The sequence below is a fragment of the Atheta coriaria genome, unplaced genomic scaffold, assembly GCF_025399875.1.
Source record: "Atheta coriaria isolate IRGN ID8LTWV9N9 unplaced genomic scaffold, Caltech_Dcor_3.1 hic_scaffold_10_pilon, whole genome shotgun sequence".
NCBI lineage: Eukaryota > Metazoa > Arthropoda > Insecta > Coleoptera > Staphylinidae > Dalotia > Dalotia coriaria.
This window is the reverse complement of record NW_027045452.1, coordinates 443,027-461,563: the sequence shown is the minus strand read 5'-3', so window position 1 is coordinate 461,563 and position 18,537 is coordinate 443,027. Positions and strand designations below refer to the sequence as shown.

The following is an 18,537-nucleotide window of genomic DNA, read 5'->3' as shown; positions in this document are numbered from 1 at the left end:
TAAATTTCAGCGCTCCCGCAGGACTCGCCTACGAGATGATGATGATGTCGACCGAACATCTAAACTTCTTTGAAGCCGGAAACCGCCAACAAGTTTACCTAGTTAAGCGGAACGAGTTCGTATATAATATAAAAATAAACAAACTCACAACTTGCAACTAAAAATCGCAAGTTCGCAATATGAGTGAACAAGATACAAGGTGAATTTGTGAAGGTGGTTTTCGCTCGCGGCTGCGGAACTAATTTCGCGCAAGTTCCCTTACGAAATAGGTAACAGTCTTATACAAGCGCATAAAATCCAAGCTGCGAGATGATGGTATTAACTGGCATTAACTAATCCGCGTTTTAATGAATGTTATCAAGTGGCGCGCGCGGTGGCTGTGTGTTTGCGGGAGGATCGCTTTGGATGAAGGTGAAAATGCGTAATTGCGACCGCAGAGTTAACAACCGCTAAGCGTCGTTTATGCGTTCGTCGTTTCACCGATAACTACCCTTGCGTCTTCTAACATACATGTGCGTTATGCCTAATCAATAATTTCCACTCATAAGATGCGCTAGGAATGAGCCCATCGTCATTTTAGATCCAGATCCAAAGTGTAAATCTTCCCCGTAAAAAACTGTTCAACACACATCCATAAATCTATTTTCACATTACGTCTCACAGCAGGAATGAAAGGAACAAATAGAAACGCGTAACAAAACCATTGCGTGTTGCGGTACTTCCCATGCGTAGCAAGGGTGAATAATTGAAAAATGATTTATTCCCAAATAATGCAAATACAGCCGCGGGAACTTCGCAGCGTTCCAACAACACTTGTTCATATTGACAAACATATTAAAGTCGAATATGCATATTCTGTCCAGGTCGAACGAATAGCAGATGAAACATCAACCTGCCACACCCAGTTCCCGCCCGTGTCAGGTTAAAGAAGGAAAATCGAAAACACAGTGTAATAATATTTAATAATTTAGTAACTCGTCTGTCGCGTCGTATACGAGCGCGCACATCACGTATTTTAAGTTATGCCATTAATGTCGTCGAAATTTCATACGGGTTCTCGGAAAGTCGCGAAATTCGAAACGCACTTAGCAAACACATGTGACTCACGCAACAAATTTACCCGGAAAAGCTGACTCAAAGGTCTAAAATGTTGAGATAATTTTAGCTTTTTAACGCTTTCCATTTCGTTCAAAATATAACTAGTATCTACGCTTTCAACTTTTACGAATGTCGATATAAATAATAATATCGCAAACTAATAAGATTTGCATCCTCGCATCAATTCTCACCTTCTTGGTGAACTTTTTTTTATAAGTAGATGAATTTTGCAAGCATAAAAGTTTCATCCTTTTTTGCATGTCGAGCACTTTTAACGATCGTTCGCTCATAAATTTTTCTTTTTCCTGGCTGGCGCAAGGGTAATATATGTGTTACGTTAACGATGTGACGAGCCTACTCGCCTCTGTCTGCCAGAGAGCGGAAAACGCGCTCCAAGTGAAAGTGGGGCGAAAACGAGGGGCGAACGGATGTGGAACGCATCAGCAGAAAAATTGCACGTGAGCATCCTTAACCTACGAAACTTCTAACCTACTTCTAAACGGACATAAAAGTTATTGATGTAAATATTATTTCGCAGTGTCGCAATGTGTAAAATTACACGCGCCAAAATCTCTGATACGTCCGTCTTTAACTGTAAGTTTATTTACAGAGGATGTGGGTCATTCCACGTCAAATCCTCGACAATATTCAGCGATTCCGGCATCGAAATACAGCGGATATGAACGCACATATTCTAATACTCTCATAACAAACACAATCCGGCATGCAGTTCGTAATGTTTACGTTTGGTGATTATTCGTGCCGCGGAGTTACCTACCTTCATATGCTAAACCCCAAGGACCATATGGATTCACTGCTTTGTTTTATTAGCAAACTTGAATGCCGTGCGCATCAAATATTCCAACGACCCTGACTGTCACTTATGCATTTGCCGGCAGCGGCACCCAAGTATCAGGTAGTGTGGTATTGCGCGCTGGGCCGCGTATCAACCGGCCAGGAAGCAACGAATCGGAAGCGCATTTATAAATTATCCTGCTTGGGGGTTCCGCAGCGGTGCAATGTTAATGGCGTTGTTCTTCGACAAACTGACGAGGGCGGCAAAGGACACCTCGTGGAAACTATGTTGTTCGGCGAGAGATATTTGCAGATCAGTAACAATTCAAACTATTCAACTATGCAATGCGATCCTCTGTATTCCGCAGGCGGTAAAGCACATCCCTACGATGCGCTGCCTGAAGGGTGGCGGCAGGCTCTACTCGTGAATTACCCGAAGGTCGTGAGAAACGCCCGGCGAAGGGCATGCAATTACGTGGTGGTTAAATAATTAAACCTCGAATGGCCGTTGGACAATTACGAATTGCGTTTGAAATATAAATACTCTCCGGTTATACCAACACCGGAAAAAAATGGAAACATCCCTTGTGGGCAACAGTGACCGTCTTTGCACAACACCACTTTACCATCACATACAGAAACGCAATAACGCGTCGTGCAACTTGTTTGTGTATTAATTACGCGACAGCGCATCTTCGTAAAACACGCCGATGAAAACTTTGCTATAACGATGCGACGCGACGACTCTAAACTTTCGAGCGAAGTTGAAAGCGAGCGAGCTTCATGATAAATTACAAAGTTACCGCATCTCGCCGGCGCAGAGAGCAACTAGCTGCGAGATTAATTAAACGAATGATTCTAATTGCGCGTCAGAAAAGAGAAAACCCACGCATTACGCGTCTTTGAGATGGTGGCGCTGCGACGTGTCTTTAGAAAACCAACAAATACACTCTAAATAGTTGTTTCACAAGTGCAAATATTCAAGTTGTACACAAGTAGTTTCTCTTATCTGCAAAACTATTTTACATATCACTGCCGTGCAATACACACATAATAAGAGAAGAGAAAATAATGAATTACTTTCGCGCATCTGGCCATTTTACAAAATAATCAGTTACTTGGGCAAAAAGTCTTACTTCTATCATTTGAAGTTTAATCACTTAAGAACTCACCTCAACACTGCTGTATAAAGGTACAACACCGTGATCCTGAGCGTAAACGGTGAGCCAGTAATGCGTTTTCGTTTCGTAGTCGAGCATCGAGAGCGTTCGAATTGTGCCTGCAACAAAAACAAACATTAGTTATACACCAGAAGCGCACGCAAAAAAAACTGAAGCTATACACGATGGAAGAACTACACGTATAAAAGAACTGATCAATCACACGTAATTCAATTACACTTTTTGTGCGCGCACACGCCATCGCGTGTGTTTGTATGTGTGGCGACAGGGCGTCATTCTTGATGCGTGAAATTAAATCGGGCCCGGACGATTATCGAAGTTAAATCAATTTCCACCGCCAGCCGCCGCGCACATGCCGGAAGAACATGCACGGCTTGATTAACTTTTATTTCAATTTTAATCAATCGCGTAAGCGCGCTCGTCAAAAGAGTTAATCGCCTTTGGATGCTCGCAAACGAGCGACGCTTTGCCGGCGGAATCGTATCGTAACTATCAAAAGCTGGGGGACGACGACTCAGGAGGAGGAACCTTTTCGCTGCTTTAAAAACATGAAAGGCTACCAAACGGCTGAATTCAATGCCATTAGGTTATGGAGGTTTTAACGCTAAACACGTATGTGCGGTTTCCTTAACCGCACCGCCGAGTGTCAAAATCATTTCCATTTCGACAAATTGTAATCTGCGCCGTACGCCGATCAAAAGCGGTTTTAAAATGTTGTACGGTTTCCTTCCTTTGACAGCAACTTTGCACTTAACGGCGCGGCTTTACCGCAAATCTAATTGTTTCCCAGTTTTATGCAAGCTTAGCGGCTTAGAAATGCGCCGAGATGCAATTACGCTGCAACTGTGTGTGTATAAGTAAGCAACGATGTAGGTATACATCAATTGCAGATCGATTACACACCTGGAAAACCAGGCGCTCACTCGCAAGCACTTCAATTATTCACCAGGTTGTAGCCTACATTGTGGGGCGCGCTCATGTTTGGAGATGATGAGATGAAGAGCTCGCGATTAGGATAAAGAGATGAATGAAGCGCAGGTATCTTCTGGGCGCTAAGAGGAAGAAGAAAATTGCGCTCGCTATATGCTCATGCTCGTACAACGGCATCAGCGCTTCCTTTTTCGTTTTGCGATGATTATTTACGTACCGTACGTGCCGCCCTCGAAAATTCGAACCCATCGCATCCTTTGGGAAAACGCCGAAATATTTCTTCCGCGTTGGGGTTATTTTTTGTTTGTATCTCGTCTTTTTTTGTACTTTACAGATGGGTATTAGATAGCGACCATGGTTGTAGCCGTAGCGCATCGGCGATATATTTTGTCAGCTCATCTTTTTGCACGGTGTGGAGAAGATCTCACAAACGTGAAGTAGAACAAATAAAACGCCGCATGAAATAGTAAGTACCGGGGCCGGCTCGCCGGGGCAGTTTGTTTAACCAAGTTATAAAGATGAAATAAAATGACAAGGAATGTCACAATATTGCTGGCGCCATGGAGTAACGTAAAGTGGCGCGAGTTGACTAAGAGGCGCGGAGGCGGCAATGACGGAAAGGAATTGCGCCGAATGCACGTAACACGATAAAAACCCTCGGTAATAAATGTTTCATTCAGGTTTTCGGACGTTTACAAATCGCGTTTGTTTTTCGGTCGACGTTGTTGCCGTTTTGTGACTGCGTGTGCTGTCAGGGGACATCAAGCGTGTCACATAAAAACTTTCTCTAATGTCATGCGATGCATTTACAATTTTTACATTTTTCGAGAGATAAAATTCAACCAAATGAAATAATACAATTTATACTTTTGCAGTGTCTGCACTTCTTTAATTTTATAATATAAATTACACATTTTTGATATTTTTCTTGCGCGTTTGTTATTCTACATTTCCAACATTTTCTGTTTCCACAGAAAACTGTAAAACCTCGCCCGATGGCATGTACACACGCATTCCATATAAGAAAACTAGGAAAACAGCGTAAGAAAAGCGCTTGGTTTGCATTTAGCCGGCGCAGACTACGGAAGCGCACAAATAAGACGAGCACGTTTTATATATTCCATCCGACGCAATGAATGAAATAGAAAAATGCCCGCGTACCGTCGATCGAAGGATCGAACGGAAGAGTTACGATGTGTTTGGCAGTCGCTTCCGTCGAACCTCGAATGCAACTGCACTCACTAATAAAATCCGGCGAGCATGATTTATGCAATTTAAAACTTTTCCACTCGCTCGCAGTCTGCCCGGCAAACTGTGTTATCAAACACACAATGGCAGTTTGTAATTTTAACGAAATTGTCTTGTGCATTACGAAATTGCGCGTCGCGCGATATTTTCAAGATTGAAATTTAATTTCAATTTTACATTTGCATTTCCAAGTGTGCGAACGCAAACCTTGGGATACAACTGTGTGCTGCGAGGCGCTTAATGGCAGGGGTAGGTCCCGACTGTGAGGGTGGTGGAGGAGCGCGTAATTTGTTTGCTTTTGATGTTACACGATTTCCTAAGTCACCAGTCGACGTCGTTCAAGACGCACGACGCGTATTATGAGCGTTCATATTACGGACGCGCATTAATGAACGTGTTACTAATGCAAACCGACCTGAAAGGATTTAAATTTATGCTACCTTCGTCTGGTCTCCACGACATCGTCAGTTTATTCAAATTTAAAAACAAAAAAAGTATGCAAAAAAAAACTGTTAAACGAATTAATTGCAGGTTGGGATTGAAAATTAACTTGAAAATCAATTATTCCCCGAATCAAACGAACAAGTCATTAATATTCAAATTTAAAACCGTTTAATGTTTAATCAATGGATTCGGTGAGTGAAAATCAGTTTTTCTGTTTTAACAGCCGCAGAACGTTCGAAAGTCACATAAATTTCAACTTTCCACTAAGGCAGCGCTTCCTACAGCCGAGCGTGATTTATAATTTTATTCAAGTCTATTTTATCAGACGAACTAACGGTCCGTAATACGCGAAAACGGTTTTGTTGCACGCTTTTATTGTGCAATTCTGTATCGCAATTCGTTCCGTTTAATTATCACATTTTGCCGCGGCGTTTAAAATTTTAACGATCCGCTTTTTAAGTGTATCCACGTGTTCATTACCGCCATTACACCATTGAGTGTTTAATTCAAATGCAACTCTTTTACAGACAACTGTTGGCCGAGTTTCGCGCATGCTTCATGTCGGTATTCAACGATTATTTTATCCGTGTGCAACGAATCGCAAGCCGTCCGTATTCGTAAGTGGTGTGAGTGATACTTTAGGCAAACAATTGCCGCAGCGCAGCGTTTCCGGAATTCAAGAAATGCAGGCGGCGACGTCGTACGTGTTGTAAGTTGTGCGAGCGCGCTCGGCAGGAATTAAGTAAAACTATAACAATATTTAATGTGTTTGTTTAGCGTTTGATAATAAGTGCGCAAACATTTGACTACGAGCGGGCGCAAGAACTATGGCGGAGGCGCTTACCAAATGCGCGCAGCAGGAATGCGCTCGATGAATGTGCGAAGTGCAAACATGGAGAAGAAAGGGCGATACACCAACGATAAAACAGCGCGGCGGATGTGCAAACGTTGTTTGTGGACTTGTCGCAAGAAATAGGTCCACTTAAATGCATTACAGCTATTAAACTCAGCACTGCCCGGCGCCTTCACCTAATATTAATCTAAATATTATTTTTAACTAAGTATTATATTTCACACCGTAAAATCAGCAAAATTCTCGGAAGACAAGAGGTAAAGACGTAAACGTGCAACATTATCCATGTGCAGTCATCGCATTCGTCGTTTAAGCCGGCTTTTCCGGTGTCGTTGCGACGTCCCCACGCATTCGTGTCGCGCGAGTTATTTCGGTGTAAAACTCTTGTTTCCTGTCGGCCCTGTCGGATTTCAAGTCGGCGGCAGCCACGCCATTGACTGCCTTCCTGCCTTGCACAAACCGCGCCAACGTCGTTCCAACGTCTTCATATCGGAATTTTGTTCTATCGCGCAATTAAGATCTCTCGCGTAGTTTTTTCGCCCTCGCTGGAACTGCAATCGCATAACTTTCGTTGCGCTGCGCGATATCTTTCTATATAATTGTGTTTTTTGTGCCGGCTAAGATTAAGCCATTAGCCATAAGAGCGGAAAAGCGCAGTTGGAAAAGTATGACGACGACAACGAAATTATGTCTGAACGTATTAGTGTTCTTTATAAGTGCCTATAGCAAACAGAAAAACGCATTTTTTCCAAATGTGTTGTATAAGTGTTTTTCGCGAAAAAAAAGCAAGCGCGGGAAAAGCAGCAATCAAGGCGCTGTGCGATGATTAAATAGCACGATTATTTTTTCAATGCTTCCGAGTGGAGCAAGAGAAATCGCTATGTAATTGTGAGAATCGACTTTTTTCACTGCTTTCGTCATTCGCTGATGTTTTGCACCGCATATTTTTTGTTGCAGGCCGGATGAGTTGCAGGACTATAAAGTTGGCGAACGAAAAACGGTCGCGGGGCGAGTTAGAAGAGCAATTGAAGCAACCGGTAATAATGGCTGGTTAGCAGCCCGGCCACGACTGCGCCATTCGCAGCGGCACTAACTTTTTCCTGATGCGCTGGTTCTGCTTCCGTTTGCACCACTTCGTCATCTCTCTGCTTGCAGAAGGGCTACCGCAATGCAAAGCGACAAAAACGACGAAAGCAAAAAAGAAATTAAAACGCTTGCAGTCTTTCTACAAGTGAATAAAGTTTGTCGGCGGATATTTTAATCTTTGCGACGTGGTTCTTTCTTTTTCGGTGTTATAACTCGGTTAGCGAAAGAAACCTATTGTGAATTGTGTTTTAAGCATTTTTTCCAATTTGCATTCGGAGGTGTCTTTATTGTCTGTGTCGCCGCACACCGATCTAATATTACACGCTTCATTTCCTTGAGCTCTCTGTTCATGGCATGCCGAGAAGAAACAAAGAATAAAATTCAGGGCGCAAACGCGTGCCGCAAAAGGTTAATTTAAAATTGCATATTTAATATTACGACCTCAATAAATCCAGTCTGAAGAGCTTCTACGCCTTCTACCGCCCCCCAAATATTGTACCAAGTGTTCGCATGTTTTCTACCAACCGTAACCACAACTTTAGCCTATGCACAGTGAACGCAATGTATAATAATACGCAAAACCGCATTTTCTTCTGAGTTAATTTCCATCGTATTAGAATTGTTCAGCGGTGCGCCGACAATGAGAGAAACGACGTCGTGACGCCCACTTCGCACTCACTCACCTGAAACAATGCAAAACATAAAATAGTAGAGAGAGCAGGAGAAAAAAAATCATGCACGAGGTGCAAATTATGAGCGCGCTCGGGCAAAGCATGCATGCGAAGTTGCTAACACGGAAAGTACGAGCCATACCAGCGCATAAATACAAGAGTAATGATCGGCCATAATGTCTGGTTAACAATTCGAAATTTTGCGCTCGCCATTGTCCGCGACGCATGTCCAGGCGGTCCCATTCATAGCCACCCGCATTCGTACGCTTATATGTGGCTAATTTATGCGAAGCTATTGACCTACGAGCCGACCTTATAGAACAGCACTGCCAGGCCACAGTAGGGTTGATTAGAAATCTGCGAAGAGCGACGAGCCCGCAGTGCATCGCATTCACTAAATCATTTTCGAATACAACTGCAGCGAACAGGACTAATTTTACGGCGATTCAATGCGCAACTTCTTTGCAAACTGCAGGGATTGCGAACCGTGTGTTAACAGCGAATCGCTGAAACAGGTAGAGGTACATAACATAAATGTTCCGTAAAGCAATTTTAGCCAAGTCGTAGTCGCGGCAGGCAGCCAAGTGCCGACGAAGTGAACAATGGAATCGGCACACGCATATTATTCACGTGCGAAATGAGCACAGTACGAGAATGTATTCCGAAATGCACGGTTTGAGGCGGGGATGCCACCAGGGAATGCATCAGCAGGAGCAGGAGCAGGTAGGACGCGAATAAAAGAGAATTATCGCTCGCCGCCCGCGTAAAAACATAAATTATAATATTCATTATTAAATATTTAAATTTTAAATCTCACGGGAGTGCAGAACACTCACGGGTTATATTTAATTAGATTAAAATTAAAATTTAAAGCAAATACATAAAACGCACTCTTTTTCATCAAACGTTTAAATAATGAAAGCGCAAATATTTATGTGCCAGTTTTGTTTAAAATTAAGTGTCAGAATATGAATGTAATTTCTGCAAAGTTGCAGTAATTACATGTTCACAAACAGATTTATTTTCGTTTTTATTATTTTTTTATCATAGAAATAAAATTGTTATGTATTTTTAAATTTACAAAAAAAAAACCTTAGTTAAACATTTTTGTTTACACTGGTTTGATTTTATATTTGCTTGTCTGTGCGTTGCACAAACAAAAAGCTTGTTAGGCATATTGAAAATGATGTAAAATCGCAATTTGAATCGAACGTACCAACGATTCATTGATTATTCCAATTTCCGACCAAAAACACAGCGATAATTTAGCAGCTAAACAAATCGAACAAACAAAAACGCGTATAATCATCAATGCAAACAGCAACAGCAACGACAAGTACAAATTGTAAACAAACTTTTTCAGTTATACCATTTGTCGCTACAACGCTTCAAATATGTCGGTAATAGAGTTGCACATTATGTGACTTTGTGCACAAGAAATTCACAATAACGGCGCGAATTGTGCTAATTGTCAAATATAAATTACAAATGTCGCCGTCACAGATTGCATATAAATCTAATTATTAATTGATGTGCGTACGCAACATCACCCAGTGTGGCCCAATTCGTAATTGCGAGCATATATTTGTACAATGCGAGAGCGCCGAGTAATAACGTATTAATCACGTTTTGTCGTTATGCATAAATTATTATTGATATTTTCCATGAAATTCGATGCACGTTCACCAATTTTAGCTATGTTTTTCCTACGCACGAAAACAAATGGTGAAAAATGTGTGCCCGTTTTTATTTCATTTCGGCCTAGTCCTTTGTGTCTTTTGTGCGGACTTATCTTCCAATATTGGTTAATAACTTTTCTGCTGTCTATGGTTTGAGCAAGCTTTGTGGTCCGCAATGATCGCCCAAGATGATAACCGTTACAGCCTTGCGCGTGTAACGCTCAAATCGAACGTTCAGCTTGATCCTTTCTTTCGAGGCACTCCTCGGAATACCGCGCAGAGATCCATCGGATGGAGTTCATAAATCAAACGATAAGAATTGCGTTCTTCCTCGTCGCGATAGTGTTCTGTTTTTCTTTCTTCACGCATCATTTATTTACGAATCGGTTGCAATCGGTCGCGGTGCGCATTTCAACGGGTTTTGATTTTCTTTCCGGCGTGGAAAAGGTCAACACAATGTCGAACAAACACGCTAATAGATCTCGACATTTCTTCGTTTATTTTCCACATGTAATCGAAACCGACACGCACACTAAACCGCACTTATCACAAGAATAAACAAACATCAACATTGTAATATATTTCAAAAACGAATAAAATTGACATTTAAGTAAATTTCCATCATAAAATAACACCGGGTTGTGAGTAGGGGTGCATGTTTATTTTGGTTGTTCTCGGGAAACCTCGAAGGAGGCGGTTGGCGCCTCTTTGCAGTCGCGGCCGCGTTGGCATACCCGTCGAATAAATTCTCCGCAATTCTGGCTGACATATGTTAGCGCATAAATTACTCTCATAAATTTTAAGCTTAGCGCTTGCTTCTGCCTTTGCCGCTCCCGAGCGAACGCCTTGTTTCGCGCGATTTCCTTTTTCTAACCGGATGCGAATATCTAGCCGGCAGTTGTCTAGGAGTGAATGGCAACTTCAAGGAATCCGGCTCTGCTTGCGACTGGCTTTAAACTTTAAAAGTACTCTTCGCACTAGGGAATCCCTGCGCAGCACAAACTGAGCAAGAAATATGCGTTTGCATTCTTCGCCTCAAGTCCCACATTCATGGCATCGAAAACGGAATAGACGATACACTTCATCAGTTGCTCGTTCATCCGGCGAGTAATGTATGTAGACAATCATGACAATTTTGAAAATGTTATCTCTGCTTCGAAGGAAAACATTTAAAGAAAAAACAGCTTTGAAAACTGTAATAAATTAATCCTAGGTATTTTCTTGTCTAAAAATTGAATCATCTTCAATGATCTAGGCAATTTTCTATTTTCGTGCTCGTATTTGTTTTTACATAAAAGATGTGCGCGTTTCAATCGAAGGGCAAAGCCCTTTTCATCAGCCTGTTCGTTTTCGCTTTCTTCAGCCCTGCGCGTAGTAGCAGGGGCGTTATTCTTTTTTCATTTTTCTGTTTTCCCGATAGGGAACCGAGCGTGGAGCGTACGTGGAATAATAATCACTGGCGATAACTCTCCGCGTTCGATCGGCGTGTTCAAAATTTTCGAATGCGCCGAATGCCTACAGCAAAAGCAAACCGATAATCAAGTTACAGCGAGTTTCATATTTACGTTTCATCTTTTTTGGTGCGCGCGGCCCGATATCGACATACGTATAATTCAAACAACCGCAAAGAAACTTCGTCTTTTCCATTCAAGTTGCGCCTGCGTTATTTCCAGGCAGGATCATTACATTTATGTTTTGTTCCGTATGTCTAATCTGCTTGTTCCGCTCTGTCGTTCAGCTCACGATGATGAGTTTCAGGTCGGATGACGATGTGGGGTGTCCTTTCTTTTTCAATTTCGCTTAGGCTTCTGTTTCCATGACGAGAGCAACAACGCGTTCGCTGGGATGAGTTCATATATCATCTTTTGTATTTTCGCACAAATTCCATTTACACATCGTCCTGTCTGCTGGGAGCACGAAGGTGGCTGGAGCTCATGTGTTCGCACGAAATTTTCATCCAGCTACGGATGTAAGCGCACTGTGCGAACACATTCAATTTGATTTCAATGCAGCCCCGACCTCGTTAAATAATAATCGGAAACTAGAATAGTATCTTTCCATCATCCGCATCATCCATTCAAAACGCCATGGCTGAATGGACCAACACCTATATAATTAATTTTCATTAATCATCTACTAACCCTAGAGCAAAATTTGGTAACCTTTTTTGTTACGCCCTCTGTCATAGATCATACCAGATCATTGACCAACAAACACTGCTTTAAAATACCATACAACATCGCATCAAAACTGTTAACCATCGCATGACTTATAAATTCACAAAAACCTGTAAAGTATGTTTTAAGTCTTTCTACTAGAGAAGGGTACAATAATCGAAAAGGCAATTCTTATATAAAATCTCGAAGGCTGCGATAAGATTGAATAACTCAATTACAAGATAAAGGGAGCCGGTTTTCAAAATTCGCAGGGAAGCCTCATGTTTTTTTTCTGGCAGTGTGTTGTAAATTTTCAAAAATTGATCAAAACGGAAAAGTAATGAAGTATAATTAATTTTTAATTTGGTTGTGTAGACTTGGGATATAATAAACGAATAAAACTTCATTAAAAGATGCTGCACGTCAAAAGATATTACCAAAAGAAGTTTGGTAAGACATTGGTATCCAATTGATACGTGCTCGCTTCAGAATGACCCGACGAGCGCGAGGTCGTAAATTTAAAAAAATGAGACGTTTCACCACGTAAGCGCTTCCATAGTCCCGCAACGTCCGAGACCTATCCCAACTTTATCGAACGAAAACTGAATGAAATCTTGCTGAAACAAACATCCAGTAGTTCTAGTTCCAGTCCAAAGTTCCCGCTGCTACAAGAGCTGGTGATCCATACGAAAACAGTTTACCCACTAAGACAGGATGTTTCCAAAAGCATGCAATACACATTTTAACTCCCACAAGCGTACATAAACTGTTTATATTTGCAAAAAACGCTGTCCTGTTGCAAGATGATGGTGTTGCTATCATTTTCTTGCGTACGTAGGCATATTTCGAGAGCGTTTTCAACATTTTCTTCCGGATTTCGGCCGAGAATCTCCTGCTGTGCGGAGACCAGCCACAGCTGTTTAGAATTCAAAGCAGGTCCTTCGTTAAAATATGTGCGGTCCCGGGACGGGTGATGTGCGCGATGGGACCTTAGAATGCGCCCGCCTTGCGACTTTAGTAAACCAACGGCAACGTCCTGCAAGAGAGTGGAAGTTGTGTGTTCGGTGCGGCATATCGGTGTGGTCATCGTTTAAAGATCTTACGCAAATTGAATACCAAATTTTGTCCCCGAAACTTTACTTACTTCCCGAACAACCGACACAACTGACCTATGTTCTAAAAGGGTATCGGTGTTAACCCCAAAAAATAGAGCCAAGCTTGCAACAATTAATTAAAATTTCATTGCTGTTTGCTCTAGTTCTCGACGGAAATTCAATACCCCTTTTCTCTTTCGGCTGCACAAATTTTCACAAAAATTGCAGTGTGGCCCCACTTTTCCACCTTTACCATTGCAGTTTGTTTAATAAAAAACGGGCGCATTTTTTTTCCTTGGTGGTGCCACACACTCGACTGAATGTAAAAGCGGCTTACACGCGCTCGTTGCGCGCAATTTTCATTCGGAAACACAATGCAGAACAGAAAAAAAACAACACTGCACGAATATAAAAACGCACCATAAAAATGCGGCCCGGATTTGTTAGTTGTGTTCGGTGCCGGCCAACCACTTGCGTACAAGTTTGAAACAAACCAGGCGAGCAACAAAAACCCAAGTACACACCAAACACAAAGCTCGGCCCATTGACGGTTCAATTGCACAAATAAAATCTTTTATTCCATCCGAATATACGACGCAGCGCGAACGGTGTTATTGTTCCTTTCGAAATTAATTACCAAAATGAACTATAGAATGCAATTTATGAGTGTTTTATTTGTGTGTAATCTGGTGCTGCTTGTTTGTGATTTTAAAATAATATATCTCCTAATTACGTGCCTCAAATCCCATTAGATTTTTCATTCACTTCGTTCGCGTCGTATCCGCGTGCAAACGCCCTGATGATTTTGTTTTGCTTTATTTTTAGCGATTTATAATCCCGCTGCAACTCGATTGTAAGTCGAATTAATGACTTGGATTTTCCAGCACGAGAAAATGCGATTCGCAAAAATTAATGTTAATAATCTGCGGTGTAGTCGATGATAACACAAAGACAAAAAGACAGATTGTTGTCGTCGCTGTCGATTCAAATTTGCGCACAGCGCACGTTTGTCGACGCGATGAGAAGATGAAAATGTGTGCAAGTACATTACTTTGGTTAACAAGGGGAGAAGGAAAACGTACAAAAGAAAACCGACTGAATGCAAATCGTCTTTCGGTGCGCCCCGGCTGAAATGTTTTGTTGTGATCGTTTGTGGCGGTTTGTTCGTCGTCTCTTATCGAACGAGCAATGTCAAAAATAATCTTTTGTGGTTCATGCACGAATTGGCACAGTAAATTTGCAAAAAAAAATTCGGAAATCTACGAATTTTTCTAAAAAAAAAATTAATTTTTGAATAAATATATATAATACATTTAAAAAAGATTTTGATGAAAACTTTAATCTCGTGCTTCAATAACTGCCATCAAAATACGTCTATGTCCTTAATATCCTTCGCCGCCGTCGTCGTGCAAGAAATCGACTATAAACTTTATAAAGCGTAAAAAGTGTACATACATTTTTCATAAAAATCCACATATGGCGTACCTACGCGGGAGTACGGGTGAAATACAAAGTGTACACAAACGCAAACGTAACATTAAGGGTAGATTAACCTCTGTAAACTTCTCCGACCTGCTCCACTCGTCCATGCTTAAATTCTCAAAAACAGCACTCGTTCTAACCATCAAATTTCCACCTCGCCCGCATGTTCAGCCCGCTCGCAGCGATAATATTGCATATAAAAACAAGTTTAAAAAGTGTAATTAGTTGTAGCTTTTTGGTTTATATTTTTCATGCCCGCACGGCTAAAATACGAGCGGCGTATAAAATAAAGCATTTCATGTAAAATTTTTATGCATGTTTACGCAACGCAATGAAGGTTCAGGTATCTACATCTCGACCTGCAGTTATGCTTTTCTTCTCGTAAAAATTTAACGCTTTGAACTGGGTCGACCGAGAGTACGTGCATGCAGAAATCATGAAAAATTCAATAAAACTTTCCAAATTCGCAATAAAAACGCAAAACTGCGCTTCAGCGATTTACATTTAATGCGAGTCCATCATGCGTTATGTATGACTGTAAATATTTCACTGTACTTACAATATTCTCAACTTGTAAATATTTTCAGCAATAGTGGGAAATGTAGGAAAAGAAAAATATAACCCCTGTGTGAATACAAGAAAAGAAAAGAGTTTTAGTTTGTACTTTGAAAGTTACATTTTATCACCGCGTGTAATCTCTTCCTGGCCTTTTGTCCTGTGTTGAACAACTTGCACGAGATGATAAGTCCGAAACAGCGAGCAGGAAACAAAAGTGTTCATCAACATCAAAACCGTGCACGGCTTTCAGGACTATCATATCTATTATCACAATCTACGGGCGTATTTTAAGACGCAAGCTAAAAACTTCCTTGCATCATTCTTGAACCTAAGTGTAGCGCCCGCGCCCTTTCAGATGGTATTAATGCATTAAGGCCGCATTACAATATGTTATCCTTAAACAATATGTCGGCGTGGAAGACGGAGAGGCTGTGGAGTTCTTGTGACAATAGCTGTGCGTTAATGTCCTGGCAATGTCAAGGAGCACGAAGAAAGCTACGCACAAAGGACTCGCATACTTAATGAGTAGTGCTGGTGCGCGAATTGTTTGCACGTGTTGTGTTGGCGCGCAATGGGGGGCGGCAACAAACTGCCCCTCGACGAATGCATATGAGTGTCTGACGCACGCATGGATCGTACATTATATTCTGTGCGCGGCACAGTTATAGACAATTTATTGCCAACCGCCCCCCGACAGCTTGCAGGATCACAATTCAAATGATCATATTATACAGTCATACAAAATACACAGTTTGTTACCAATCAACGATTAATTATTGTTGTTAGTTCTATATCGAATTGTGTTGTATCACGATTTGTTTCAGCCAAGCTGGAAAATGGTGCGGCGCGATGAGAAAATGTGAAATGTAACATTTTAAATAAAAATTTACGAGCGTTTCTGTAGCCGAGAAAGTTTATGAAGTTCGTGTTGGCCGTCCGGCCGTGCGCCGGGTAGTGGTTTCGGTTTTTATTAGCAAATCCATGGCGGACGACAGAAATGGAAACTCGGCGGGGGCAATGGGAAGCCGCATGACATTTATGAAATACGCACCATCATGGGAGTTCGTGTATATATGCGGACTGGTATACGACGTGACATAAGTCACCGGAAATGGTTTCGTAAATGACCGACCGGGACGGGCGAACGACTCGCGACGGCGTTAAAACGTCACATTAGTTGCTAATTAAATTCGTTAAAATATAAATAAAAGCAGCTATGTACTATGTACAAAATACCGCAGTAAAATTTTTTGACTTCTTAAAGGATTTCACGACTTTCGTCGTCTATTGAAGTCAGTGGCACTTTATAACTCATACCTGTTCCCCTTTTGGGAGAAACACGTAATCCTTTTAATACCCTCATCGGCCACAAATAAAGCTGCCCCTTTCGGAACGCGCTTTTTTTGTTTCGGAGCGTATCGTTCAAGTCGCGGACCGAATTGTTTTACTTTTCCGAGGTTTTTCGTGCGGTGCCTTTTTTACACGAGCGTTTCGCGCAGTTCAGCGTACTTTGAGTTCTTTCCGCATTTCCGGGCGACGTTGGAAATACCTTCGGCGAGAGAAATAAACAAAACAAAATGCCACCCGAAGAGGCAGCTCTCAAGTACAAAGAAATCTGAGCATTTTTCGACCAAGGAAAAACCTACGCACGCTTTATATAAACGCGATAAATAGGAAAGGGAGAAGCATAGAAAATGTAAATTTACATTCGATACAAATTTAAAGACAATTCGATGGTCTTCCCAAGCAAGCGCACGTGCGTACGCTTCGGGTGCGCTGTAAATAATAAATCGAAGGTTACCTTTAAGGACGAACGCCCATACGGACCTACGTCTGTATCCAACCCGCAAAACGCCCGCCTGCCTAATTTATCGATACGAATTCGCTTGCAAGCCGCATAACAACGTGAACAATTTTTTATTATCAGAAAGAGAAAAAAACGCACCGGAGCATTTATCAGGCCGGAATAAGAAATTATAAGTGAAGAAAGAAAGTTTTCTGCGGCTGGTTGCGAGACGAGAGGAAATTGCATTTCGTCCGGACGTCGCAGCGCCAAATGACAGGATAATAAAACAGGTTTTATCGCTTCCGATGATGTGTTTCGAACGACGCACGGCAATTCGACGATGACAACATTTCGACATGTTGAAAATTGCTACATTTTCCACTTGAAACGATATCATTTCGACGCCACCAGATAAAAGCGCGGAAATGAATGTTGAATAAACATTTACTAAAAAAAATATTTTATCCCCAACAAACAATTAAATGCAATATAAAAAACACCCTGTATATGACCTAGAATAGGTCAGTATAAAAAAGACGTGCATTTTAAAAGCCTAAAACTAGGTTTATGATCCAGTCCTTCCATCATGACTGCATTACATTTACGATGGAGGACAAGACCAACACCAACACGACGTTAATACATTTTTAATAGTGAGAACGTTGCCAAAATTGATCGGCAATGTTTACACACTCTTATCTGTCTTCAGGGACTCATAAATCGAGCGGATTTTCGTAATAGACACTAATGAATAACGATATTAATTGTCTAAAGAATCAACTGTCCGAGATATAATCCACTGGCGTTGGTGGAATGGTCCATTGAGCAAATGGGGTTTTACGCTAATGTTCGCCTGGTAATAGCTAGGATAGACAGACTAGTGCAAAATTAATGATAGGTTAAAAGGACAAAAACGTACCTAGGTCACAATGATTGCAATCTGCAAATTCGGCAGATTCCGATTCACTTATTGACTGACATTTATGTAGGTAGGTCTCTAAGGTTAATTTAAATAATATTTTGCTAAAGTTGTTTCTAATGCGTGAAGTTGAAATTTCGCAATGTTCTTCGCACTTATAGTAAGTTAAAGTCTGTAAAACTCCATGAGAAAAGTTTTTACTAATAGTAGCTTGTATAGTTGGAGGCTACTTAGGTGCTTAGGCATTGTAAACGGTAATTGTTATTTTCGTCTTTAGTGTTTTTACGAGTTTAACGTTCAAGTGAACGTTCGTTGTTACACACATGCGGAAAAATCGGGGCAGAAAAGCTCGTAAAAGTAACGCATAAAATGATGCCGCAATTGGCGCAAAAACGCGCGCCGAGCACGAACATGAGATTGAAGGATTATGCACGGGTTGAAATAAGAAAAGGTGCATTAATTTAATGCGCATTAATAAAGGCGACTTAAATCACAATTTATTACGCTTTCGCGCGCGCACCGCAAAAGGTTGCGGAATTTACGCGCGGCAACGCCGA

General features: G+C 41.4%; 1 protein-coding gene across 8 annotated transcripts in view; it reads right to left on the bottom strand.

Moving 5' to 3' along the window:
- kug (FAT atypical cadherin kugelei) overlaps nt 1–18,537 on the bottom strand; it is a 104,752-nt gene that overhangs the window by 17,618 nt on the left and 68,597 nt on the right. For all 8 annotated transcript variants that reach the window (XM_065314329.1, XM_065314331.1, XM_065314333.1 and 5 more), the window contains exon 4: nt 3,066–3,172. In XM_065314329.1, the coding sequence (XP_065170401.1) occupies nt 3,066–3,172 (107 nt within the window). The remainder of the gene's footprint in view (nt 1–3,065; nt 3,173–18,537) is intronic.